Raw genomic sequence first — 26,228 nt, 5'->3', positions numbered from 1 at the left:
ACCAACTGAACAAATTACTAAATCGCACCTCAAAAACAACTATTACGACAATAATGAAAGATGGTATACCAATAGGTGGGGAGGAACTGTGTAAAGAATTTAATAATTGCTTTGTTAACATAACCAAAACGTTATGCTGTCCCTCCGACACACCTGTGGGTTACGCGTATAATACACCATGTATTCCGGAATCCCTGTTCATGTATCCCCCTGATGAAGGTGAAATAGTGACAGTGTTTAGGAATCTAACAAATAGCAGAGCTGAAGATAAAGATGGCTTTCAGATCCTTCAAATTTGCAGTTGACATACTAGCTCCAATGCTAATGCATATCTATAATCTAGCCATAGAATCTGGCGTGTTTCCAAAAGAAATGCAGGTAGCAAAAGTGGCTGTCATTCACAAAGGCGGTGCTACCTCAGATATGGCTAACTACAGGCCTATTTCCATTCTTCCGATATTATCCAAAGGTCTGGAAAATATTATTTATGTGAGAATAAATACTTTTCTAGTCAAACATTCAGTTTTATCAGAGTCAGTTTGGTTTCAGAAAACAAAGGTCCACGGAAACGGCACTAATTAAGCAAAAAGAAATAATAATAAATGCGTTTGAGGAAAAGCTCCTTGTACTAGGAATATTTGTTGATTTTTCCAAAGCATTTGACCTGCTTAATCGTGCTTTACTGGTACATAAACTCAATAACTATGAAATTAGAGGTAACAGCTTATCTTTAATTGAATCATATCTGAAATATCGTAAACAAATGGTCTCCCTTAATAACACTCTATCAACCTCGCAAGCTATCCTCTCTGGTGTACCACAAGGCAGCATTCTGGGCCCCCTATGATTTAATATTTACATTAATGATATATTTTCTGCTCCCCTTCCTGTCAACATAATAGCGTATGCAGAGGACCTCACAATGCTTTCCTCAGGTAACACAGAAAGAGACCTGCTAGAACACGGCAATAAGTTCTTAGAATTCCTGCGTCAGTGGTCCTTTAAGCACTACCTAAGGGTAAACATCACGAAGACCAAGGCAATAATATTCCGAGCTAAAAACAGAATGGTGCGTGCAAATTTTGACCTTTGATTAGAAAACAAAAAAATTGATGTCGTGCCAGCTGTGAAATGTCTTGGTGTTGTTTGGACCGAATCACTTAATTGGGATAAACATACTGAGAATATCTGCGCTAAAATAAACAAGATTAATGGCATCCTATGCCGCCTGAGGCACACACTTCCGCCTAGAGTTAAATTATTAATTTACAATGCATTTATATTGCCACATATAACTTATTGTCTTATGGTCTGGGGGACAACAACCAAGCAAAACCAAATGAAAATTCTAAGGGCGCAAAAACGAGCAATTAGATTAATAGCTAATGTGCCATGGTGTACTCATACGGCTTCCTACTTTGCAAGGTTCAGTATTATGAAACTCTCAGAGTTATTCCCATTCAAGTTAATCTCTATGTATAAAAATGCTGTTTCAACTAAGAATGATCTCCTCTTATCAAGTTTCAACCTCATTCGTTCGATTCCATCTTATAACACACGAAACAAAATGTCATGGTCCGTACCTTTCTGCCGCACTATATACGGTAAGCAGTCAGTGACATATAGTCTACCACACTACCTCAATATTCTGCACAAGAACAACATCATACTTGAAAAGACTTCGCGGCATAAATTAATAACACTTATTCCTTTGTTTGAATGTGTTTGAATGTGTTCCTTTGTTTGAATGTGCATCATTTTGACATCATGATTAGAACATATATATATATATATAGCTTTGTGTATCTTCTTTCTACTTGATTTGTATCTCGGTTGATTATAAATGCGTTTCCTGTACATAAAAATTTTGAGCAGTTTCTTTTGTCCAATAATGTCGAGTGATAACAGAGGCATAACGTCATGCAAATGTTAATGTATATATTTTGTGGCTGTATTTTCTTTTGTGCTTGTGAGTGCGCTCTTCCACTGCTGTTGTGATTAGCTGCCAGGCGATACCGCCGGCAGAGGGCGCAGGGTGGCCCTCAAGCTGCACCAACGCAGCTTTTTGCCTTGCGTCCTCTCTCCTCTGTTACTGATGTAACCTTGTTAGAGTTAATAAAGATGTATGTATGTATGTATGTAATTCTCTGATACCTCGGTGGACACCAGAACCGCACCGTAAAGGAAGGGAGGAACGCCACCACCCGTTCGGCGCGAAGCTACCAGCGCTTGTATGCCGGTACTTTAGGAGGGCTTAGAGAGTCTCGTTAAATCTCGTATGGTGCCCGGATGCTCTCGTTTCAGCTCCCGAATGTGTGGAATTCAGAGCCCGGATGAGTGGAATTCAGTGCCCGGATGTTGGCTCTCGGTCTCGGCGTGACGTCACCACACTGCCGACAACGGGAGCTAAAAGCATTTCATGCTTAAAAATCCTCCGACGGACGCCACAGCCGCAAATGTGACCAGATGAGAACAGAAAACTCGGGACGGCGGCCGGAAGGGGGGCCAGAAGCTTTTCATGAACAGGTCGAAGGGCGCCGGCATGTTCGACACTGGACTGTGCTGGTCCCCTGGAAGCGCTGTATCCCCTCTGTGTCATTGTTTGTTAGCGTCTGGATTTTTCACAATGAATGTATACCAACTAGCTCAGCTTTCTGCCCTGTGCTCGTAGAACAGGAAAGTGCTGAAAATTGATCTCCCCGACACTCTCCCACGAGTCCCCCCCCCCCCCAATTTTTTTTTTTGTGTGCGTGGTCATGAAAGGCTCCCGTCAGCGCATGTAAGCAGAACTCCGTATCCGGCAATTTCAGCTGCTAGGGGCCTAACTGGCAAGTCTACAACTGCATACAACTGCTGGGAAAGTTTCATTGAACTGGTGAAAATTACTGAACTGGGAAAACTTCGGAAAGTTTTATTGAAGTTTTATTGAACTGCATACAAGCTTCCGCTGCAAGGCGTGGTTCTGATTTGTGGGGCCTAATCTTTGGCACTGGCGAGTGAAATCGAAATAGGGTTGTGAAGTGCGATTTTTTTTTATTTTTCGTGTCTTCAGTAAGGGGATAAGTGACTTCTGCTTGCACGCACCTATTTCAGCAATCCTACCCGCACTGAGATCTGGAGAGCATCAGGTGTCCTTTGAACCGGATACTACGATTTTTTCTATGAACTTCTGGATAGCGCTTTTCCCAGTAAAGTCCAATCGTTTCAGAGGGGCGTGCACTACAAAATGTCTTACAAGTTAGCTGCATACGCGTTCTTCCGCGAACGACGTTGGAGAACAATGTGGAACAATGTAAGCCCCCACCGCCCATTACCATGCAGATGCACACGTGGTCTCCGCACGCACTGGCCTCAAAGCACCGCGCTGGTTTGTAAAACCTCCTTCAAACAGGGATTATGTGCAATGCAGAAAACGTGCTACACAGCAGACATGTCCGCAGTGACACATAGTAAGTTTAGGAGGTTTGTAAATGGTCGGTGACACATAGTAAGTTTAGGAGGTTTTGTAAATGGATTGATAATGGCAACTCCCCTTAGCATCGTTATTACGCGGGGAAATCCTCTACTTGGGGCCCACTCCAGCCATTTCCCTTTCCGTGAGGTAATCACTCGATCGTTTGAAAAACACGCTCCAGTTTCCATGCCGCGAAAAGTATTCTTAGTCGCCACTTGACTCCAATGTGTCCATGTAGAGTCACGGAACGTCATTGTCAAGGAAGACCAAATATTGGTAACTGGACACTATCGAAGACTATTGTTACTTAGACGTCATAGGCGCACGCACAATAGAAGAATGTGCGCCCCCCCCCCCCCCCCTCCCACCCCACAATCATCTAAGCCCCCTAATCGTCAGGTATGCCCCATACATTGCTCTGTCGGACCTGTTCCGTCATTGTTCACAGTGCAGTGCTATGGCTAAGCAGGGTTTTTAACCACCAAAGACCCATGATGTTGCGTTCCAAGAACTGTGTACTTGCCGGGCCATTTTGAGGCAATCTTTTCAGGTTATTTTTTGTAGTGACAGTAACCAAACATCAAATCTGTCACATACTCTTCTCTCGCAGTTTAATCTGTCACTTGTAGGCTGTTACGTACCCCCAAGCGTGGGGGTCAGTTGGTTCAGGAGCCGTGTGGGAGATTTAGGGCCGGTTTGTTCGCCTGTCTTATTAGCGCGTTTACTCTTTGCTCTCATTCTTTGTGAGGTGAAGATACGGAGTGAGTATACCATTCTGGTAATCACGAATGCATGATGTAAACGCCTAAGGTCGAGTTCTCGCATGCCTCGGTGCTTGTTTGCTATTATATTGATTAGCCTGATGGTTTGATGCGTCATCACCTTGAGTTTGCATACGGTCTCTGTATTGAGGCCTCTGTTTTCAATCACTCCCAGGATGCGGAGTTTCTGGCCCTCCACTACTGGGAGGCAGTCGACCAGCACTTGTATAGAGGGGTTCCTTCTTGTGACGGTCCGCGGTCAGGTGGAGCAGCAGGATTTCGGATTTGGACGGCGAGCATGCGAGGCTTATACACGTCGCGCACTCCGCAACCGCGTCCGCTCCCGCATGGAGGGTTTCCTCCATTCAGCCGACATTTCCCGTGATCGTCCACGGGGTGATGTCTGCGTAGAAGGAGTGGGATAGATATGGAATCCGCTCTAATTTTCGAGCCATGAGTAAGAGGGTGATGAAGAGTAGTTGAGATAAAACCCAGTGTTGCGGTGTGCCCCCGTTTCCTGGGGAAAAGGGGGCGGCGGTGGATTCTGCGGACAAAAACCTCTTCTCTGCGTCCTGTTATTGAGAAAGGTAGTTATATACGGGTGTGTGCTAGTAGACAGGACGTTTAGTATGGCTTTGTGCTGGACGTTGTCAAGCGCTTTCGTGAGGTCTAGGGCTAGCAGTGCTATCGCGCGCTTGCCGTGTCTCGGGTGTAGAATTTCTTCCGAGATTTGAAACATCGTGTCCTGCAAAGGCAGGTTGCTTCTGTATCCAATCATTCTATGGGGGAAGAGGTCTTGTTCTTGTACGTTGGTTTAGAGACGGCCGAGGATAATATGGTTTGGTTTATTGGAGTTCAACGCCCCGAAGCAACTCAGACTTTGAGGGACGCCGTAGTGAAGGGCTCCAGATATTTCGACCACCTGGGGTTCTTTAACGTGCACTGACATCGCACAGCACACGGGCCTCTAGAATTTCGCCTGCATCGAAATTCGGCCGCCGCGGCCGGGATCGAACCCGCGTCTTTCGGGTCAGCAGCCGAGCGCCGTAACCACTGAGCCACAGCGGCGGGTCGAGGATAATATGTTGGAAAAGTTTTCCTAGAAACGAGGTGAGCGAGATGGGATGGAGCTTCGCTAGTTGAAGTTGGTCACCTGGTTTTGGAATTAAGGTGACCTTAGCGTGGGTCCATTCTGTGGGAGGGTGCCCTCTTTGTACTGGTTTTCCTAAAGTTTGGTTACGACTTGGACCGAAATTTCGTCCAGGTTTCATAAAGTTTTGTTGGTGATTTTGTCTGCGCCTGGCGCCGACGTGGTGCGCAGCTTGTCCATGGCGGCTCTCACTTCACACGTCGATATGTCTGCGTCGAGCACGCGGTTCGGACGGCCTGAGCATTAGAGTGTTGAGGTTATAGCTGTGGTTGTGAGATAACTGTCTTTTAAGCTTTGGATCAGGGTGCTATCGTCTACATTTAATTTGTGGACGATGTGGGTTACGTTACGTTGCTGGGAGTAACAAAGTTTCCTGAACAAAGTTTCTGGCTATGCCACTGGCATCCACGTAGTATATGGCTGTCTTATTCCAGTAGCGATTTTGAACAAATTTCTCCTCGTCTTCATGCCTCCCCTGGTTATACTCCCAATTCATATTTCTGGGGTGCGTCTTAACTTTCAAAGTATCGTTAGATGCCTCCGGGTTGTCGACTCGGCGTTCGGTGGTGGGGAGCAGTGCGAGACTCGGGTCCCGTAGGACTCGTCTGCAGGCGCTGGTCACGGAAGGCCTGGCAATTTGGCTTGTTCTGTGGGCCACAAAGAGCTCCTCCGCCGAGTTGTACTTACCAAGCTTGAGTAGGCGCTCCGTAGACGATTTGGCAGCGAGTGGTAGTGCCTTTTTAGCCGCCTGCCGAATCATTGCTTCAAGGTTCCCGCGGTCGCTCCTCCTCAGCTTGGGGTAGGGCACCGTGTACACCACACGACTGACGATGAACGCCTGAACCAGGCGAACGGTTTCTTTTTCGAGCAGTCCACCGTGCTTATCGGATATCTTGCCCAACATCCTGCTAATTTATTCGCAGGTGGACTTCATTTTTTGCAAGGCCATGACATTGCTACCCCGCTTATTAATTTGTAACCCCCATACACGAAGCGTATCCGGCACTGGAATCTAGGTGTCATTAACGTATATTTGCGTTTTCTGAAGTGGAGAGTGTGACGGAATCCCGTCTGGCCGGGGGATACATTTCATAAAACAGAGACGCCGACCAGTAAAATGAAAATTGAAATTAACGTTTCGGCGCCCGGAACGGGGGCCTTCTTCACCATGGAATCACACCAACAGGGTTTGTCTTTAAAAGCTGCAGTAATCGCCGTAAGGATTGCGCGTAAATCGCGTTAACATTGCCCTCGTTACGATTAAGGGTGTATGCCCTCGTTACGATTAAGGGTGTATGTCGTTGTCTCTATCAACAGGGACTCGAGAGGTGTCATAATGAAAAAAATACAAGCGGGAAATGATTTTCCCACATGGTGGCTGCGCTTTTCGACGCGAAGCGCACATGGTTTCAGTAAAAGTGAGCAGTGACTCGTGGTACAACATCGTCATGCATGGCTCCTACTTAGTGCTTTCATGCATTGTCAGCGGCGCTGTCTTTTGTATTAGTGTGCTAACTTTTGAAGCGAAAAGCTGCACTAGACTTGTCAACACCGCGCTTCGCGTGAGCCGGAGGCCTGAATTGCCACTTCTTCGCATGCGCGAAATCGAGCGTCATCACGCACGGCGCAGGTGGCCGCCGTCGCCGCCGCTGACTCCGCCGCCTGACCTTTCGCTGCCGCCGAGCTCTACTGCGCATGTGCGCCGCCGCTTCTCCTCTTCGGCACCGTTTAACCTTTCGCCGCAGGTGTGCGCAGTGCGCATTTGAAAGGAGGGGTATATAAGGCGCGCTTGCCTGGTTCTGGTTCTCTGGCGTTCTGGGCTGCTGAAGTGAGCAGGCGCGCTTTCGGCTGCTCGATCCACCGGCCGCGCTTCGCCCGTCCGACGGTAACTCTAGTCCGAGCCACTTCGCCGCGGCAGCGACCCTCCTCGCCCATCTCAGGGAGAGTGCGTCCCTCTACCTTCGCGCGCCGCCATTGGCTGGCGCGTCGGCGCTTCCCTGCGGTCCGCGTGTTGCTCGCTGAAGCCCCGCCCCCCCCGGAAAATTTTTCCTCGTCCCTGCTCGCCAGTCCAAAACCAGCCTCCAGAGCAGCAGGATGCGCCTGCTGCCGGGCGCCCGCCCGCTGCTTTCAGCGTGCCCGCGCTGCACCTACAGCCATGGAGGCCACCCGCTCAACCTCCAGACGCAACTCGAGCATGGGCTGCGACCCGCAAATGTTTCTGAGGCACCTTGAGGATAGTGTCCAGTTCCTGCTTACAGCACACAAGCGGAAACAGCGGCTTTTGGAAGCTGCTTCTCCCTTGATGGTCACCAGGCCCCGCAGCACCTCCCCACCGCCCAAGGAGCCCGAATTCTCCCCTGCCCTCACCCGGCTACGTTCAAGGGCAGCCGAGTTCCTCAACGCTCCAAAACCGCCTGCTCTGCCTCATCGGAAGAAGACCAAGGGTAGAAAGGAGCCCTCATCAGAGGGGTCTCTGGCACTCAGCCAGCCTGCACTTGGCGAGCCTCTGCAAGCGACTTCGCAGCCGTTGGATGAGCCACCCACCACCTTACCGCCTCTAGCATCTTCAGCGTCCCTCCCAGGGCATCCCGCCTCATCCTCGTCCACCCCTCAGGACACCAGCCTCCTTGGAACCACGGAGAGCAACCCAGGAGCCTTGGACAAGGCTCCGAGCAGCCGCCCAGATGTGGAGAACTCCTCTCCTTCAGCACAGGAGGAGGAGGGGTGGATCATTAAGGAGCCCCGCAGGCGCGGGCATCGGCCGCGCCCCCCCCCCCTCCCACCAGAGACAGTGGACAACTTGGTGGGGACCGTGCTCTTTCGTCCATGTAATAAGGGCACCTCCTTCCGAAGGTGCAACAAGTTCAGCATTGCTGCAGAGCTGTCCTCCACAGATGGCGTCGCCTTCTTGAGGGTCAATCCCTCGCGGAACATCAGGCCGTGGGTGCTGTCATCCCTGAGGCCATGGCAGCTCTCCTAGCCCTCCACACCCTGGCTGGCATGGCTGCATGAACGAGACCCGCTGCGTACAAGGGGACCTCTACAGACTTCGTACATGGCGTCCCTGCTGACCTGGAGAATGCCGAGCTCCTAGCAGTCCTGGACGCATCAGTTCCCATCTTGGGTATCAGGCGTGGCCAGGGCAACACCCTGCAACTACGCTTCAGAGCGCCACAGCCACCACCTCACGTGGCGCTCTTCAAGCTCAGGATGCCACTGCGGCCAGCCCTCCCACGCCCCATCCAATGTAGTCGTTGCAGCCGCTTAGATCACGTGACAGCCAGCTGAACCCAACCAACGCGCTGTTGCCGCTGTGGCCGCCACCATGAGACCAGCACCTGTGATGGCAAATCACCACGGTGCACGAACTGCGGTGGAGGCCATCCCGCAGACACCCCCACCTGCCCTCGCTGGCAGGAAGAAAGGCGTGTAGCAGCAGCGGTGGCAGCCGCCACTGAACCTGTCTCTCGGACAACCTCTGTACCCAGGAGCGCACCTATGCACAGGTTGCAAAGTCATCACCACAGGCACTTCAGCCTGTGCAGGTGTCCACCGACCAAGGCTCTTCTCATCCCCAGAGGGCTGCAATACCTCCCACCCTGGGAGGACAACTGGAGCAGCTCACGGCGACCCTGGCTGTAACCCTCCAAGCCCTGACACTGCTCCTCCCAGCAGCTACCCAGCCATCACCAAGCGTGGGGCAGGGACCGCATCAGACCAAACAACATGGCTAGCCCACCACAGGCGACCCCTCGTCCACGGGTCCTCCAGTGGAACTGTCGTGCCCTGCGCCCACGAAGAGCGGAGCTCATCAGCCGCCTGGAGGTGGATCCCCTACCCCCAGATGTCCTGGCCCTGCAGGAGGCCTACCACCGTCCAGACGAGACTCGGCTTCTGGGCTATGTAGGATACTACAGCAGGGCCTCATGCCTCCTGAACACCTGCATGGCGGACCCCTGCCATGACCACCTCCATCCACCTGGAAAATCCAGAGTGGTCCTGTTCGTCCGCTTGGCCCTCCCCCAGGCAGAAATCCCAGTGAGTGATGGGGTAGTGGCTCCCATGGAGTGTGTCTGTGTTAGAGTCAGGCTAGGGGGGGTTGACACGGCAGTCGCAAGTGTTTATGTGCGTCCCGTAATCCCATGGGATCTTCAATCCTCGCCACAGCTAGTTAGCCTTATAGGCGGCGACTGTCTGCTGTTCGGGGACTTCAACGCGGCCCAACCGCGCTGGGGCTCCCGCAGAGAAGATCACCGTGGCCGAGACCTGATCGCCGCTCTGCGCGGTACATCTCTTCATGTATTGAACACTGCGATTCCCACGCTTGTCCGGAAGGGTGGTGTCCGCTCATGCATAGACCTCAGCATCGTGGCGCAGCGGTGTGTCTATGACTGGACGCCCTCAGCGGACACGTGGAGTTCGGACCACTACCCCATCGCACTTGCCCCCAAACCTGGGAGGACGGTGAACGGGCGAATCTGCGGGGTTGTTCATTGGGACCGGTTCCGGCAGCTGCTCCACAGCCTCCCACTCCAGGGAGACGTCCTGGCCCACGTGGAAAGGTGCACCACCGCAGCCTCCATCACCTGCGAGGTCCCATCATATCAACCTGTCTCTGACATCAAGCTCCTGCAACTCCGAGCCAAAGGCGCCAGGCGGAGAGAAGAGCCCTGCGGACAGAACGGCCTGACGATTGGACCTCCTACAACCGCCTGGACGCAAACTGCAGACGCATCACAACCGCCGTCGCGCCGAGTCATGGGAGGGGATCTGCGCATCTCTCGTGGCCACCCGCAGATCGGCAATGGCATGGCGCCTCTTCCGGTCACTCTTTGCCCCCGCATCCAGCTTAACCCACACCTAGCAATAGCAGTGGCTGAGGGAATCAGCTCTCAGGACCTGGCGGAGCGCCTCGCAAACGTCTTCTTCACCTCAGAAGATGCACCTCCCCGCACACCTGGTCCTCTTCCACTAGGAGCAATACAGACCCCTCCCACTCAGGTGGACAACATATCTGCTATCTACAGCTCCCCATTGACAATGAGGGAGCTCTCCGCCGTCCTCCAGCGTTCAAGGCGACACACAGACCCGGCCATCGACGGTATCACCAAATGCTCCGGAACTTGGACAATCAACTCCAGGGCAACCTCCTGACCACATTCAACTCAGACTGGCAGACTGGTCAGTTCCCAGTTGCCTGGAGGACAGCCTTGGTCGTCCCTGTACTCAAGCCAGGCAAGCCTCCAACAGCACTTTCCTCTTACCGACCAGTGGCCTTGACTTCTGTCCCGCGGCAAGGTCATGGAAGCCATGGCCCTCGGCCGTCTAGAGTGGATCGGCCATCTAACCAGCTTCTTCCCGGAGCAGCAGTGAGGCTTCCGGCGCCATCGTTGTATCGCTGACGCCATCGGGGACCTGGTCCCCCCACTGGAGGATGCAAGGCACAAGAAACACATTGTCTGGCCCTCCTTGACATCAAAGGCGCCTTCGACCACATCCTCCACGGGGCTATCCGTGATGCCCTCACCACCATGGGCGTCAGCGGCTACCTGCTGCAGTACATCAAGGGCTTCCTGTCCGATCGTCAGGCCCTGGTCCGCCTGGGCACCGCCGCCAGCACACCACGGCACATCTACCAAGGAGTTCCCCAGGGGAGCGTACTCAGCCCCCTACTCTTCAACGCAGTCATGGCCCTTCTGTCCAGGCTACTCCCACAGGATCTCCGGCTGCCCGTCCGCGTAGCCATATACGCGGACGATATCGCCATCTGGTGCCAAGGCCCCCGACGACAAAGGGTCCAGACCATACGCAACGTCCAGCGGGCAATCAACATTCTTGCCACCTTCCTTGGAACAGCAGGCCTGAGCCTTTCCCCAACAAAGACAGAGGCCATGCTCTTCAACAAGATGGTGGGCGCCCGCCCCGGCACCACCTTCCTCTCCATGGAGGGCCACCCACTTCCATGGAGGACGGAGGCAAAGTACCTTGGCCTCAGGATCGACAGCCGGCTCACCTGGCGCTGTGTAGTGCAGCACTACCTCAGGCAGGCCTGGAGGGTTCATGGAGCCATCCGGTCACTCCTGGTCATCACCACCCAGCTGGCTCTCTGCCTGTTCTCAGGCATGGCCGTCTCCCAATTCCTCTAAGCCCTCCCACTGGTACAGCTCACGGAGGCCCAGTACCTAGCTATTGAGAGGAAGCAGCGGGCCACCTTCCGCCTCGGACTCCCCCGCACTTCCCCCGTGGCTGCCACCCTGGTAGAGGCGGGCTTCTGGACCATGCTGTTCCCCTCTAGACGCACGGCCCTCCGTCATGTCGAGCGCCTCCATAACGCCACAGATAGCCGCCCCCGCCTTGACCGCTTTCTCACCAGGCCGCACTCCCGCATGGGTGAGATAGCCGGGGCCTTCGATCAACTCGTAGGGGGACAGCCTGAGGCAGTACCCCTCCCCCCCCCCCGCCCGGACCAGGGCCACCTTTACAAGGTACAGCTCTCCCTTCCTGGATCCCGTACCAAAAGCAACACCCCAGCAGCTGGCCTCCGTCAAGAAGTGGCCGCACTCCAGCACGACCAGCCTGCCGGAACAGTCCACCTCTGCATAGACGGCTCTGTCGTGCCTGGGTCCTGCCCGTCTACCGCAGCAGCGTGCACTGCCCCCTCCCTCGACTGCAGCAGAAAGTCCAGGCTGCCTTTGGTGGCTTCTTCCACAACAGCGGAACTGGCAGCCATACACCTGGCTGCCAATATCCTGGTGGACAGACCTGAAGTCTGTGGAGCGGCAGTCTGGTCAGACTCCAGAACGGCCCTTCAACTACTCCAGAGGCCCTCCAGGGGCTCCCCCATCGTGAAGAGGCTAGCAGCCAGGCTGCATGCCATCGTCCATAGAGGGACCACCATACACCTCTGCTGGGACCCAGGCCACGCTGGAATACCAGGCAACGAGGCAGCGGATACCCTGGCAAAGGAAGCACACACACTCCACTCTCAACGGCCCTGTGTCCCCTGGACCTGGCCAGGTCAATCACCGACCGCCACCTGCTCCTTGACCACCCTGACCCCAGGGTCGCTGAGGGGCACCCGCCACGGCCACTCCCTTCTGGTCTCAGCGGCGAAGAGGCTCCTTCTGAAACTGCGTGTGGGCAGTGCCAGCACGGGCTCCAGACTTCACCACCTGGGCCTCACCCCTTCCCCAGCCTGCAGATACTGCAACAACTCGATGGAGTCCGTGGAGCACCTTCTTTGTGAGTGCTCTGCCTTCACTGCGCACAGAAACAAATTAGCGGCAGGTTTCTGCCTCCTGGGTCTACCCTGCTCCTCGCAGCAAGATATGCTTTTCCCTGGAGGATACCAGTCCATCAAATCCTTCCAGCTCCTCCTGTACTTCCTAGAGGAGACTTGTCTCCACGGCCGTTTGCAGGCCTAATGAGGACGGCGACTGTCAAATGAAACACTATGCGGCGGCGCGCTCCTTTTCCATCTTCTCTTCTCTCCCCCTCCCCCCTATTACTATCGACACACTGGCAATGGGCGTGGTGGCCCGCCACCAGTAGACAGGCCCGTGCTCTCCCCCTTTTCCACTTCAAATCATTCACGCACTCACTGACTCACTCACTCACTCACTCACTCACTCACTCACTCACTCACTCACTCACTCACACACTCACAGGCGCAGACACTCGTCATGGAAGGGGAAGAAGAAGCAGCCGTCGTGCCGCGCAGAAACACCGATCCAGAAGTGGTAGCTTGAGAGTTCGCTGAAAACCAGCGAGAGCTTTTCGCTTCGAGATATCTAGGCTTAACCTTAGCTAAGCCACAGCCAATTTTTTTTTCCGGTTTCAAACGCGAGCGCTTTGCAAGCGGCAACAGTGTCGTCTACTTTCGTGTCGAAGAGCATAATGACAAAACCCTTGAATTGTCTACTTTCTTTGCATAGCCAACTGGTACAAGGTTCAGTGATACCAGGGCACGCTACCTAACAGCACAAAAGTCCGTGCGGTCCTTTTCATGCCTTCGTCAACGTACAAGCGCCTCAGGGGCGATAGCTGAGCGAAACTCCGTTTTCTTGTGTCGAGGGTCGCTGGCGCGCGCTGTGGGTATATCGGCGCTGAAGCTTTTTTTCTTTTCCTTCTTCTTTATTTGAGACAATTTACTACAAATTGGCTCAGAAAGCAATAGCAAAAGGCCCGGATGGGGCCTGACTAGGCTATGCCCCCCTGACAGCAGAGGCAGCACAAGTGTACACGATTATACATCATACGCAGACCCAAGTATAACACATAAATACAGAATACAGGAAGATACACACCGTCTTAAGTTACACTCTAATCTCTCTGTTGAAGGAAAAGTAAAATAACTTATTTGAACAGTAACAATACAAAAACAATCGCTTAATTACTGCATTAAGTTTATCAGTAAACAAAAATATTTCGCCAAACAAAAATTGATAATGTGAAAGGCAATACAGTGTATATAAGTAATGGAAAATGACCTATTATGCACGATGGTAGTACAACATAATACAGATTAATAGCACCAGGAGTTGGCTCAGTAGTTTAACCCATGCGTCTCCTGCGCAGATAAAAATATTGCTTTGATCTGTGCTTTGATCTTGCTTTGAACTGAATATAGCTATGATCACGTAAAAGTTTTTGGGGCAACACACAGAGGTATGGAGGTAAAAAATACCAGACCTTGGAGCTGATCCAGAACTTGCGCCGAGTGGGCGTCATCTTGCTCGTCTCACCCAGCACGCACCGACCGTACCAGAACTGGGTTCGCTCTTCCAGCAGCCGCAGCTCCTGGGCCATGCGCTGCCGGCCGAACTCCTCGACGCGCTGCTCGAAGCGGCGCGCAAAGTGCTCGTACAGCTGCACGTCCGCCGCGTTCAGTGCGCGTAGCTGGGCCGCCAGGGGGAGGCTGAGGGATCGCCGGTAGCTGCTCTGCGCAAACGCACACCAACACCAGATTTCTAGGTGGTCACCGGTAATGAAACCGTCACACTGCAGCGCTGAAACTAAAATGCAGGCTGAAATCGGAAAAGGTTAGCAGCTTAATTGCAGCTTCTGTTCAGCTGAAATTTGTTTTGTTTCGGCCCGCGGCGGTGGCTCAGTGGTTGCGGCGCTCGGCTGCTGACCCGAAAGACGCAGGTTCGATCCCGGCCGCGGCGGCTGAATTTCGATGGAGGCGAAATTCTAGAGGCCCGTGTGCTGTGCGATGTCAGTGCACGTTAAGGAACCCCAGGCGGTCGAAATTTCCGAAGACCTTCGCAACGTCGTCCCACATAGCCTGAGTTGCTTCGGGACGTTAAGCCCCAGTAATCCTAAACCAATCAAAATTTTTGTGTTCTGTTTCTTTGACAGAATGAAACATGGGACCTTTTTATCAACCCGGTTCTTGAAATGAAAATTCGATAGCATTTAGGTTGCCTGCTATGATATCCACAGTGGGCACTTAATCTCTTTGCGAATTTCCCGCCAAAACCTCATTTTCAACCGGTTCCATTGACCCCCCTCAGTGTGCATAACTAGTAAGTTTCTAGAATGTTCGAGAACCTCTCATTGGATACATCATATAGAATTGTACCAATCGGACCCGCTAAACCACTTAAATTAATTTCCTGGAGCGGGCCTACTTTCAATATTTTGGTGGCCCTTTAGAAATTCTGCCCGTGAGCAAACACCAAACACTTAAGCGTCCGCGGATTTTCTACGGGGTTACTACCGGGTTCAGGTCACCCCCTGCCACCATGGGCACATTGTGATGGCGCCACAAGTGCACGCGACCTCTCTCCAGCAATCATCAATTTAATTCCCGTCTGCCATGGTGGCCAGGTTGCTCACAATCTGGTGGGCCTGTTTCAAGATGCCAAGGGGGCAGATCATGATGACGTCAAAGGTCACGTGGCCTCCCAATGAATCAGGTAAGTTCATTACAGGAAAACGGACCAGTTATTTTGAGACGACAATCAAAATGCTGAATAAACAGACACCGCGTGCAGCATTTTAATGCGGTAGCGTTTAGGGCGTCATCTCAAAAAAACATTTCCAGTTGTCCCAGAAAACCACAAGGATGTGCAGCTCCGGGCCCGTAGGGAGGTGGTAAGTCGACTCATCACCATCCTCGCCAACACCATCACCGCACCGTCTCCGTGTCGCTAATTCTTGGGGCGCATCAATTCTGCCTCTCTTAAAATTTGAGCGAGCGGATTCCTAACATCACCAGGACTCTGGAGCCACCAAATTTCACCAGGTGGGTCCAATTTTCGCATTGCTGGGGGCGATTTCCACTTTGCCGCGAGGAGTGGACGCTGCGCCTAACGGCTGCGTCGCTCCCGCGGCGGTGACACCCTCGCTACATCTCAAGATGGCTTCTCAAGCCCCTCTAAGGGGCTACGACCCTTCCGAAATGGCCTGGACGACTGTTTCGGCTACCCAACCTGAAGCTCCTGCGGAACCTGCGCGCTTCGAGCACGAGGAGCTCTTCCAACTCGTCAACCGGCGCGGCAGAGCCGTCTCCAACAAGCAAGCTGCCACATCGCCGGCCTCCCAAGCTACGCAGCAAGGCCTCACGCACGGGCCTGCCTCATCACTTAGAAAACAAGCTCAGTCGCGTCTGTGGAAGCCCCGTCCTATGCCACAGATGCATCCTGAAGATTACGTGGTCATCCTCAAGCCCAGGGTCACCGCCGACCTACGGAATACCTTCCGACGTGGTGAGTTGGGCAAAGCTCTAAACGCACACCTCGGCATCTCTGCTGCTGAGAACATTCTCAACATCGTCCCCGCCTGGGAGCAGAATCTTCTCGTTGTAGGAGTACGGAATCCGCACCTCGCCGATCGCCTGATCGGCGAAATCAGCTTGACCACAAGCAAAGGCACCCTGCCCGTACACGGGCATTTGAATCAAACTGGAGACGTATGCCGTGACGTCATCGGAGGCATTACCGACGAAGAAACCAGCGAAACGCTCACCGCCCAAATTGTCTGGAGAGGCGGGCAGATTGCAAGCATTCGCCGCCTTGGAAAATCATCCATCGCGGTGATCACCTTTGTGGGAAAGGTGGTCCCGCGGTACGTCCACTACAACGGGGAACTTACCCCCGTCCGAGAATACAAGCGAATTGTGCCCGCCTGTATAAAGTGTGGTACTGTGGGACACCGCACGGACACTTGCCCCACGCCGAATTCGTCTAAGTGTGGCCTTTGCGGCCAAAATGTGACTGTGACGCAGGATGGCCCTGCGCCACACGAGTGCAACCCGACATGTGCAATCTGTGGACTAGCCCACCCCACAGGCTCGAAAGATTGCACGGCAAAATTCCGTCGACTTCACCTTGCCGGTGTCAAGCCCCCTCGACATGGAGGATTCGAAAAGCCAGAGTCTGGAAACAGACAAGATCCCACCACCGGCGGAGCCAATGGCGGCGCGGTACATGGCAATAACGCCACCGGCTCGCGCGAGGAAAACGTCAACGCGGCTTCCTCATCTCCCGGACAGAAGACAACGGGAGAGAAGAAGAGAAAGAAGAAAAACAAGAAGAAAAAGCAGGCACCGCCACCGCCCCCTAGCGGAGACTACGCCAAGCACTTTCCCGGCCTCAAACCAAGTGGCGCTGCCGGAGCCCGGGCCCCGACGCAGCAACAACACACTCAGGTGAGCAGCTGGGCAGGGGTTGCTTCCTCTCCTCCCTCCCCTCCCTCACCCTCGCCCACTTCCCCCTCCTCGGCTTACGGCGTAGATGTCGAAAGCCGCAGACAAAATGAGCAGCTTAGAGCACAGATCGGGCAACTGCTCGCCAAAATTCAAAATTTGGAAGAAAAGCTAGCTGGCGCGACGGGTATCCCGAGTCCCGACGCCATGCAGAGTGAGCCCGAACTACCGCCCGCGTTCGCGTCGGCAATGGCCGCGATGGAGGCGCGTCTCACCTCCCAGCTTCAGAAAATGGTAGAAACGGCTATGAACTGCATGGAGTCCAAATGCTCGTCATCGGTCCCTGCAGCCATAAGCCGCTGCATGAAATCGAAAACCACCCGAACCAGTCGGCGGTTCGAGGGGATCCGAGCCTTCAATACGCACAAGAAAATTATCTGTAATCCCAGAGACGCGGCATCGCAGGACTCCAACCCCGCACCCCCACCGAGTGCTAGCTGTAGGCCAGAGTCCCATCAGCCCCCGTCTCTCACCTCCAATCCTAATGATGGCGGCACGGCCTAACAAGCGTTCCCCACCTCCGAAAACACACACGTTGGTAACCGTAACGCAATGGAATTGCAGAGGCTTCAAGGCTCGCCAGAAACGCGCGAACCTGCGCCTCTACCTAGAAACTTTCGAGGCTTTACCCGCCGTGGTCGCCCTCCAGGAGCCAGGAGCGGCGGCGAAATTGACTAACTACGTGACGTTCCAGCGAGACCCCTCGTCGTGTCTCCTCGTACACAAGTCGTACACAGCCACCGAAATCGACCTCGATCTCAACATACCGTACTCGTACGCCATGGTAAGGATCCTTCCCCTTCGCCGATCGGATCCTCCCCTGCACGTACTTAATGTATACTGCTCCCCGAAACTGAAGCGAGTGACCTTCGCGGACCTCTTTAGCCGTGCACTTAAAGAGGCGGGTCGCGACCCCCTGCTGATTGTGGGCGACTTCAACGCCCCTAGCCAGCTATGGGGCTATCGTAAGGAGGATGTGCGGGGACGCATGCTGACGGAGTTAGCGTCCACACTGGGCCTCACCTTCCACACCAACCCGGCATTTCCTACTCGCGTAGGCAACTCGGTGACCCGAGACACATGCCCGGACCTCACCTTCACTCGCAACATAAGACACGCAGACTGGATCAACACCGAGGATACCCTCGGCAGCGACCACTGCATCATCAACACCACTGTTTATACACGCCCCCTAAAGCGCCCTACCACACTAGCACGCATCCCCAATTGGACCACCTTTCGCCAAAATTTCCCGTCCGACACCAACACGAACATCACAGAGCAGGGATACACAAACTGGTCCCGGTCAGTCATATCGCACCTTCGCTCCCACGAGAAGCAGATACAGCTCACCGAGGTGGTCACGGACGTGGACAACCACCTCCTCCACCTCTGGGAAGCGCGCCGCTGCCTCACGCGCCGCTGGAAGCGCCAGAAACACAACAAGAAGCTCAAAGCGCGCATTGCGGACCTCACCCGGCAGGCAGCAGAGTACGCGGCCCAACTCGCTGACTCAAACTGGGTAGACCGCTGCAACACGGCGGCGAGGCAGATGTCGAGCCGCAACACGTGGCGGCTCTTCCGAGCCGTCATCAACCCAACACATACCCGTACAGAAACGCAGAAGCAACTACACAAAGCCATGCACTCATTCCAAGGAAATACAACGCAGTTGGCACAGGCGCTCCGGGATCGCTACCTGTGCACAACTCAGGACGCCCGCAGATCGGCCTACTCCTACGCTGGCAGAGGAAACTCGGAGTTGGATAAGCCTTTCCAACTTCACGATCTGCGGGCGGGTCTGGCCAAAATGAAGAGGGGCACCACGCCGGGCCGGGACAAGGTCACCGTCAAACTTTTGGCGAACCTTCCTGATTCAGCATACCAGTGCCTTCTAGAATACATCAATGCGATATGGACGGGGGAAACCCCGCTCCCCATTGAATGGAAAACGGCCCTTGTCATTTTCATCCCGAAGGCCGGAAAACCGATCGACACGGACAACCTCCGCCCCATCTCTCTCACCTCGTGTGTGGGCAAATTGATGGAGACGATGGTGCGGGATCGGCTGTCCGAGTACCTCGAACAACACAACACCTTCGCGGACACAATGTTCGGATTTCGCCCACATAGATGCGCACAGGATGTCCTGCTGCAACTCGACCGCGAAATCTTGAACCCCATTACACACCCCCAAAACGACAAAATAGTTCTTGCGCTCGACCTGAAAGGAGCGTTCGATAACGTAACTCACGAGATCATACTCACACATTTGAGTCAAACTCACTGCGGCACCAATACCTTCAATTACGTTAAACAATTTCTCACGGACAGACTATCCTACATCAGAATACAGGACGAAGAGCACGGACCTTTCCTGCTCGGCACGAGGGGGACTCCACAAGGCTCGGTGCTGTCCCCTCTGCTATTCAACATTGCCATGATGCGCCTACCCGCCCTACTGGGTGCGGTCGATGGGGTCCAGCACGCGCTGTACGCCGACGACATCACCATCTGGGCTACGCAAGGGCGCCTGGGGGATATGGAGACCAGCCTGCAAACGGCCGCCAGCATAGTGGACCGCTATGCTCGAGACTGTGGTCTGCAATGCTCCCCGCACAAATCGGAATTCGTGCATTTGCGTCCCTCGCGCACATGCTCTACCCAAATCCATCTCTCGTTGCAAAGCGGTCCCATTCGCGAATGCAAGGAAATCAGAGTCCTCGGACTTTTCATACACAACCAGCGACGCTGCGACACAACACTCGCCAAGCTCCGGCAGGTGGCGGACCAGGTGGGCCGCATGGTCCGCCGGGTTTCCAACAAGCGCGGTGGGTTACGATGCAAAGACGCCTTGCGGCTGGCGAACGCATTCGTGACCAGTCGAATCTTGCATTCGACTCCCTATCTCCACCTGCGGAAACAGGAGGAGGATGCCCTCGAGGTCATCCTCCGCAAAATCATGAAACGAGCGCTGGACCTCCCGGTCTCTACCTCTACCAGCCGCCTTTTGGCACTGGGGATGGTTAACACTTTTAGGGAGCTTCGGGAGGCCCATCTCAACAACCAATACACTCGTCTCACAAAGACAGGGTCGGGTCGCCGCCTTTTAGCCCGACTTCACATCCAGCACACTCAATTCACAGAGGAGAGATGCCGCCTTCCCGTACACTGGAGACGCGCCCTCCACGTGCGGCCTCTCCCCACCAATATGTCCAAAGAGGATCATAATGGCAGGCGCCTGGCGCGGGCGGAAGCCTTGGACCGCCATTTTCGGAGCAAACCAGGAGTCTTCTACGTGGACGCGTCCGGCCCGGACCCCAGGGGATGGTACACGGCCGCGGTTGTCCACGAGGGTAAAACAGTAGACGCCCTTACTTTCAAGGCCCAGCCAGCAATTCACGCAAAAGAGGTTGCCATCGCTTTGGCAGCCTCTCACACCTCCTCCAAATACATAATCACCGACTCGCGAGGGGCTTGCCGTAACGTCACGCAAGGGTGGGTTACTCCCCTAGCTTATCGCATTTACCAAAATTGTAGCCGAGACTCGGATCCCGCGCACCGATCTCTCGTTTGGGCTCCAGGTCACCAAGGCGTCCACGGAAATGAGGCAGCCGACGCCGCCGCCCGCGCGCTCTCTCTCCGGGCATTTCCCACGGGACCCGACGCCGACCAGGACACTGATTTCAATCCGATTTATACTTTTAAAGAAATATGCGAGTATTACAAATCCACGCACCAAACTCTTCCCACCCCGTGCAAATGCCTGGGGAAGGTCAACGAGCGGGTACTCCTGCGCCTGCTCACCAACACGATGTTGTGCCCGGCAACTCTGCAACATTTCGATCCTCAGTTCGACGGGCGGTGCTCACACTGTGGGGAGGTGTCTAACACTTACCACATGGTGTGGGCCTGCCAGCAGAACCCATCCCTACCCCCTATCACAAACCCCACCCGAGAGGACTGGGAGGCGACCCTGTCCGGTAGCTGCACCCTCGAGGCCCAAAGGGCCTTAACGCAGCGCGCCCGGGCTGCGGCAAACGCCAATGGGGTACCTGTCTAGGCATCCCACCTAGTGGTTGTAAGGGCGTGACCCTTCAGGTGACGACCCCCAACACCTCTCCCTATGATTTAATAAATGTTTTCACCACCACCACCCCCGCCACCGACGCCTCCTATTGCCATCCCTTATCACCTTCCGCCTGGACCACCTCCCCCTGCCCCCGCCGCCTCCACAGAAAGCACCCCGCCGAAAAAGAAACGCCTCACGCAATCCCCCTCCATTCACTGTATGACCTCCAAGCACTGGGGGCAAAACTCGATGCCACATTCGCGGCTAAGTTGGAGGCCAAGCTAGCTGACTTCCAGGCGCGAATCGAAGCTAAGCTCTCCAATTTCGCAGAACCAATGATCACGTGACTGGAGACTCAGATTAAGTCTGTTTTTTTTTTAAATCATGAGCTCCCTCGAAAATAGACTCACACAACTGAACCTCCACCTCCAGTGCAGAGAAGAAGCCCTCAGCCCTGCCCTGCAATATCATATCCCGGCCTTCACCTTCGTATCACCCCCAATGCCCTCCCAAACAACCACAGTTCCTGTCATCACCACACCCACGCTCCAATGGGGCGGGACGGGACCGTAATCATGCCAACCCTACACTTTTACAATCGAATTGCTGCGGCTTCAGGAGAAAGCGGGCGCAGCTACAGCAGTTCATACCTACTATAACCCCCCCCCCCCCTCCCCCTCACCAGTCATCCTCATGCTGGATACCCTGTACAAAGCCAACTTCCCAGCTACAATAACCAACTCTCCTACGACACGGACGCGCCATGGATCACTACACTCGTCCACAGAACACTCACGGTACAGCATATTGCAATGAGTACCCCAGTACCTTGTATATCAACAAATGTCATACCCCGCACACCACAGCAACAACCTCTCGACATCGCAAACATTTATCATACCCCATCACAACCGATACACGCCCTCATTACCCTCGTCAGCCACATCCGTCAAGCAGCCGCTGCACACCCCCTACTTATTGGCGGCGACCTCAATTCACAGCACCCTGATTGCGGATACCGCTACACATCATCCAGGGGGAGGCGCCTCGGGACAGAAATACAGGAACTTCAACTCACTACACACAACAACTTCCTGTTCCTCACGCTCATCGCCCCCAGTGTGCAACTGGACTCTAGTCCGGACCTCACGCTGAGTCATGCCGTTCGAAACGTGACATCGAAACGCTCCACACAAGCCACTAGAAGTGATCACTAACCCATACTGGTCACACTTACCTGTCATCAACATTATCAGCCTGACTACGCTCACTGCAGGGCAAAGGCCTCTCCCATGTCTGTCCAATTAACCCTGTCCTTTGCCAGTTGCGTCCACCGTATCCCTGCAAACTTCTTAATCCCATCCACCCAAATAACTTTCTGCTGCCGCCTGCTACGTTTGCCTTCTCTTGGAACCCACTCCTTTACCCTCAAGGACCAGCGGTTATCCAGGCGGCCCAACACCATTGGTCGAACATCGGGCAATTGTTGGCAAAAAAATGGCTGAGGCTTAGCTAAGGTGAAGCCTAGTCAGATGCGAAGCATATTGATGGCTAGGCTTGGTAATACATGGCTTTCCTTGGTTGACGTTCATCCCGCTCTTCATCGGTCTCTGTGGCACGCTGAAGCTCTCGCTTCTCGTTCAAATCAGCCCTGCTTCTACGCGGCATCCCAACACCTGGCCGCCTCGTAAGTGCCCGGAGAGCGAGGCAAGCTCAGCTTTATACCGCTGCTGTAGCGTCACGTGGTCAGCTGCAGCGCCTCTGATGTGGAGCCTCCACCGCCGCGGCCGACCGCGCGAGCCGGCAGCCCATCTCTCCTGTGCTGTGACGTCATGTTGTCACGTGGTGTCACGTGGTCACGCTAAAGGTCAATGGTAGCTCCACCGCCGCGCTCGACGGGCTGTAGTGTAGCTCTAGTAATATGCTTCGCATAAAATTGGCACGAACATCGGTCCTACACTGCCATTTGGGCCGAGCGCTACCACTTTGACACATTGGCCCTACTTTGATGCCAGTTTTTGGCCAACGTTCGGACGATCGAGCGGCCAACGCAGGCCCGGCGTTCGTTCTGCAGCATGGGCCAGTAAAGGTCTCATACTGGTATCCAACTTTCGAATAATGGTATCCAGCTTTCGAATAATCGTATCCAGCTTTCGAGCACTGGCACATGCAATACGAACCACTCGCCAATGACCGGCACTGTGCGTGTACCATTCTACCTAGCAAATATTCATAAATGAGGGTGCCAAGAATTCGTGAAAAAAGACCCATTTATTGCATCGAGTTACAAGCATCACGCTTCTAGCGCACGCAGTATGGCTTGCGCTACCACCAGCCTGGGGAGTAAAGAAAGGGCGGCCCAAGAGCATGGTTGCAGAGGCTGCGAGAAAATCATTTATTTTAATGTTTGGTCTGTGCCAATCATTCAAGTTGGACAACGCAGCTGGGGAAGCTGCTGTGGCACGGCTAAGGCATCCATAAAGTTCGTATAAGAGCTCTCCTCCACTGAAATGATCAGTCATACCTGAAGTAATCGTTGCACCCCTCCTGCAAGAGGACTGCTGCAAGGCATTCAAACAAATTCATCGTCCAGCTCTTGCACGATGACCTCAAGATGTGTCGAGCCTGCAAAAAGATGCTTGAGACAGTGATAAGCCTAATTATGGCCGTCACAGGACGAAATGAAAATGATTAAATAGCACAGAATTTTTTGTGACGCCGTCTGCGTGAAGATACTAGCAACATATTGTTACAGGATTGGAGAAACGCAGGAAGGGCAAGGCCGGAGAACAAAAGAAGAAGAGGTTAGAGAGTGTTGTGCCCCGCTGGACGCTGATTCCCGCTCGCCGATCGAACCTCTCGCCGCTGGCCTGTTGAACCAGCTAGAACACCCCAGCTGTAAAGATTATAGCCGTAACAATATTTTGCCGGACAAACACCGCATTAGTTGCACAAAGTGGATTTAATTTGCAAAACTTGCCTCGTGTTAAATATTTTTAATTTAATGCTCCGTGTCAGATCTCCCACTACACACATTCAAAGGGACAAAAGCGAGTTAATGTGATATTCAAGACAGATTAATATATTACTTTTTTTTTAATATCTCCAGATGGTGAGCTAATTTTTTATTGTAGTAAAAATACACAGTTTGCTGCATCTCTTCCCCATGGACGTCAAAACAACATTTTTGATCAGTTTTTTTAATAGAGTTAATAATACGGCTTGCGATATTTTGCGAAATAAGCTCAACGAAAAAACCTCAGGTCACCTTAGTTTTCTTTAATCCAGCAGCTTGTTTTAGTCGCTTCGCATGCATGCTATATGTGATTCGAAACTGCGACCTGAAAGCCACGCAAAAACACTCGTCTGATAGTCCAGAGTAATGCCCTTTTTTCATTGAGAGACAACTTGGGAAAAAGCCTTCGAAAGGAATTGCGGATTTCTATTGCACCTCCAAGTGCAAGTGCAATTCTTACGGAATGGTCTGCAGTGAAAAATTAAAGAAGCGGTTCTGATTCCTGTCGTGCATAAGCGGTAAATGACAAAGGTATTCCCGAATGCATCCAATCTCAGATCACACGAGTTGAAACTCGCTGTTATAAAAGTAGTGAAGGTTTCAGAAGAATGACCTGAGGGGCGATTTGGTGCCTGATGAAATGAACGGCGGCGCAACAAGGACGCTAACAAGAAAGCGGACACCACATGTGCACACTACCAGCTGTTTATTACATGGAAAGTTGGCATATTTAAACATACAGCTCAGGCATGACAGTCATCGCATTATCGCTTCGAGCCCAACACGTGGAAAAAAAACAGTAACATCAGGATAACCGACAAGACACCTTTAACTCCTGCAGAAAAAACTAAGATTCTGATTACAGAAATTAGAGGAGGCTATCTCGTAGCAAAAGCCGTGTCAAAGAATCGTAGAAAAATCAGAGTCAAACATGAGGAGCAGAAGCAGTCAGAAACGAAACACCGAAAATAATAATAAAACCTAAAAACGGTAAAAAACAAATGACAATCGTAGCAATGGCAGAGCCAAACGCGTTCAGCAAAAGCAGTCAGAACCCGAAAAACCACAAAAAGGAAAAGACAAAAACAGTAACAAAATTAACAAACCGCCTAAACAAAGAATAGACGGCGGCTAGAAATGCAGGGCTGGAAAGCTGCACAGTACATGACGACACAAAAAACTGTCAAGAAAGGACACTTCATTCATGTGGTGTCCCCTTTCTTGTTAGCGTCCTTGTTGCGCCGCCGTTCATTTCATAGTGAATGTTTGGTGAATTCATCTCGCCAAAGACGAAATATGAAGTTCTTACCATTCGGGCACATTTGCACTGCGCACGACGCCAAGCCAGATATTTCTTAATGAGAGTAGGTACACAGAAGTCCTCCTTGTGTTTTGGCTCGTTCTCTTTTCCTTCCGGAAAAATAAAGCCACATGTAGTCACACCAACATTTTCTCCCAAAACCACATTAACTTTCAGACATATATCAGGGTGAAAGAATTTTAGTAGTGACAAGTAAGATCTTGCAGGACAGGGTATGAACCGCGTCGGAGCTCTCCTCACATATGAGATGTGGCTTTTCGCTTGCACAACTACGAACGGTGCCACCTCAAGTGTGCATGCTTTTTCGTCGCGCTGGTTGTGTGGTAGGGCGCCGCCGTGCCAGCCAAGGCAGGACCCGTACAGTCAAGGATGTGTCATTGTGATGGATCTCGCTTTTCCAAGACGAGTGGCAGGGTAGGCGATGGTGGGGGAGAGGGGTTTGGCTGGAGGGGAGAGAGCCATTATCATTTAAACAGGTTTTGCGGTCACGCGAAAAAATATTCAGCTGGAGAAAGAGAGATCGTAGAAAGATGCACCGGCCTCTCTTATGCGCCAGGCCAGATGCTCTGTGGCGGAATCAGGACAGTCGACTGAACAGCACCGAAGCCGTCTCACGTCTTTGTTCCACTCAAAAACAGCGAAGGAACAAAAACAAAACTGGGATGGATGCCGGACGGATGCTCTCTTTGCGTGTGCAGCGCCCATACCTTGTCTCCGCCACAGATCGCCATGTTTCAGAGCGGC

General features: G+C 53.1%; 1 protein-coding gene across 1 annotated transcript in view; it reads right to left on the bottom strand.

Annotated features, from left to right (window-relative positions):
* Positions 1 to 26,228, bottom strand: part of LOC149334654 (galactosylceramide sulfotransferase-like) — a 123,622-nt gene that overhangs the window by 11,621 nt on the left and 85,773 nt on the right. The window contains exon 4 of the mRNA XM_089555277.1: positions 14,057 to 14,305. Coding sequence (XP_089411403.1) covers positions 14,057 to 14,305 — 249 coding nt within the window. The remainder of the gene's footprint in view (positions 1 to 14,056; positions 14,306 to 26,228) is intronic.

Source organism: Amblyomma mixtum, chromosome 8, assembly GCF_055824585.1.
Source record: "Amblyomma mixtum isolate Tamu chromosome 8, ASM5582458v1, whole genome shotgun sequence".
NCBI classification, from domain to species: Eukaryota; Metazoa; Arthropoda; class Arachnida; order Ixodida; family Ixodidae; genus Amblyomma; species Amblyomma mixtum.
Note: the sequence above shows the minus strand (reverse complement) of the source record. Positions and strands in the feature narration are given on the sequence as shown.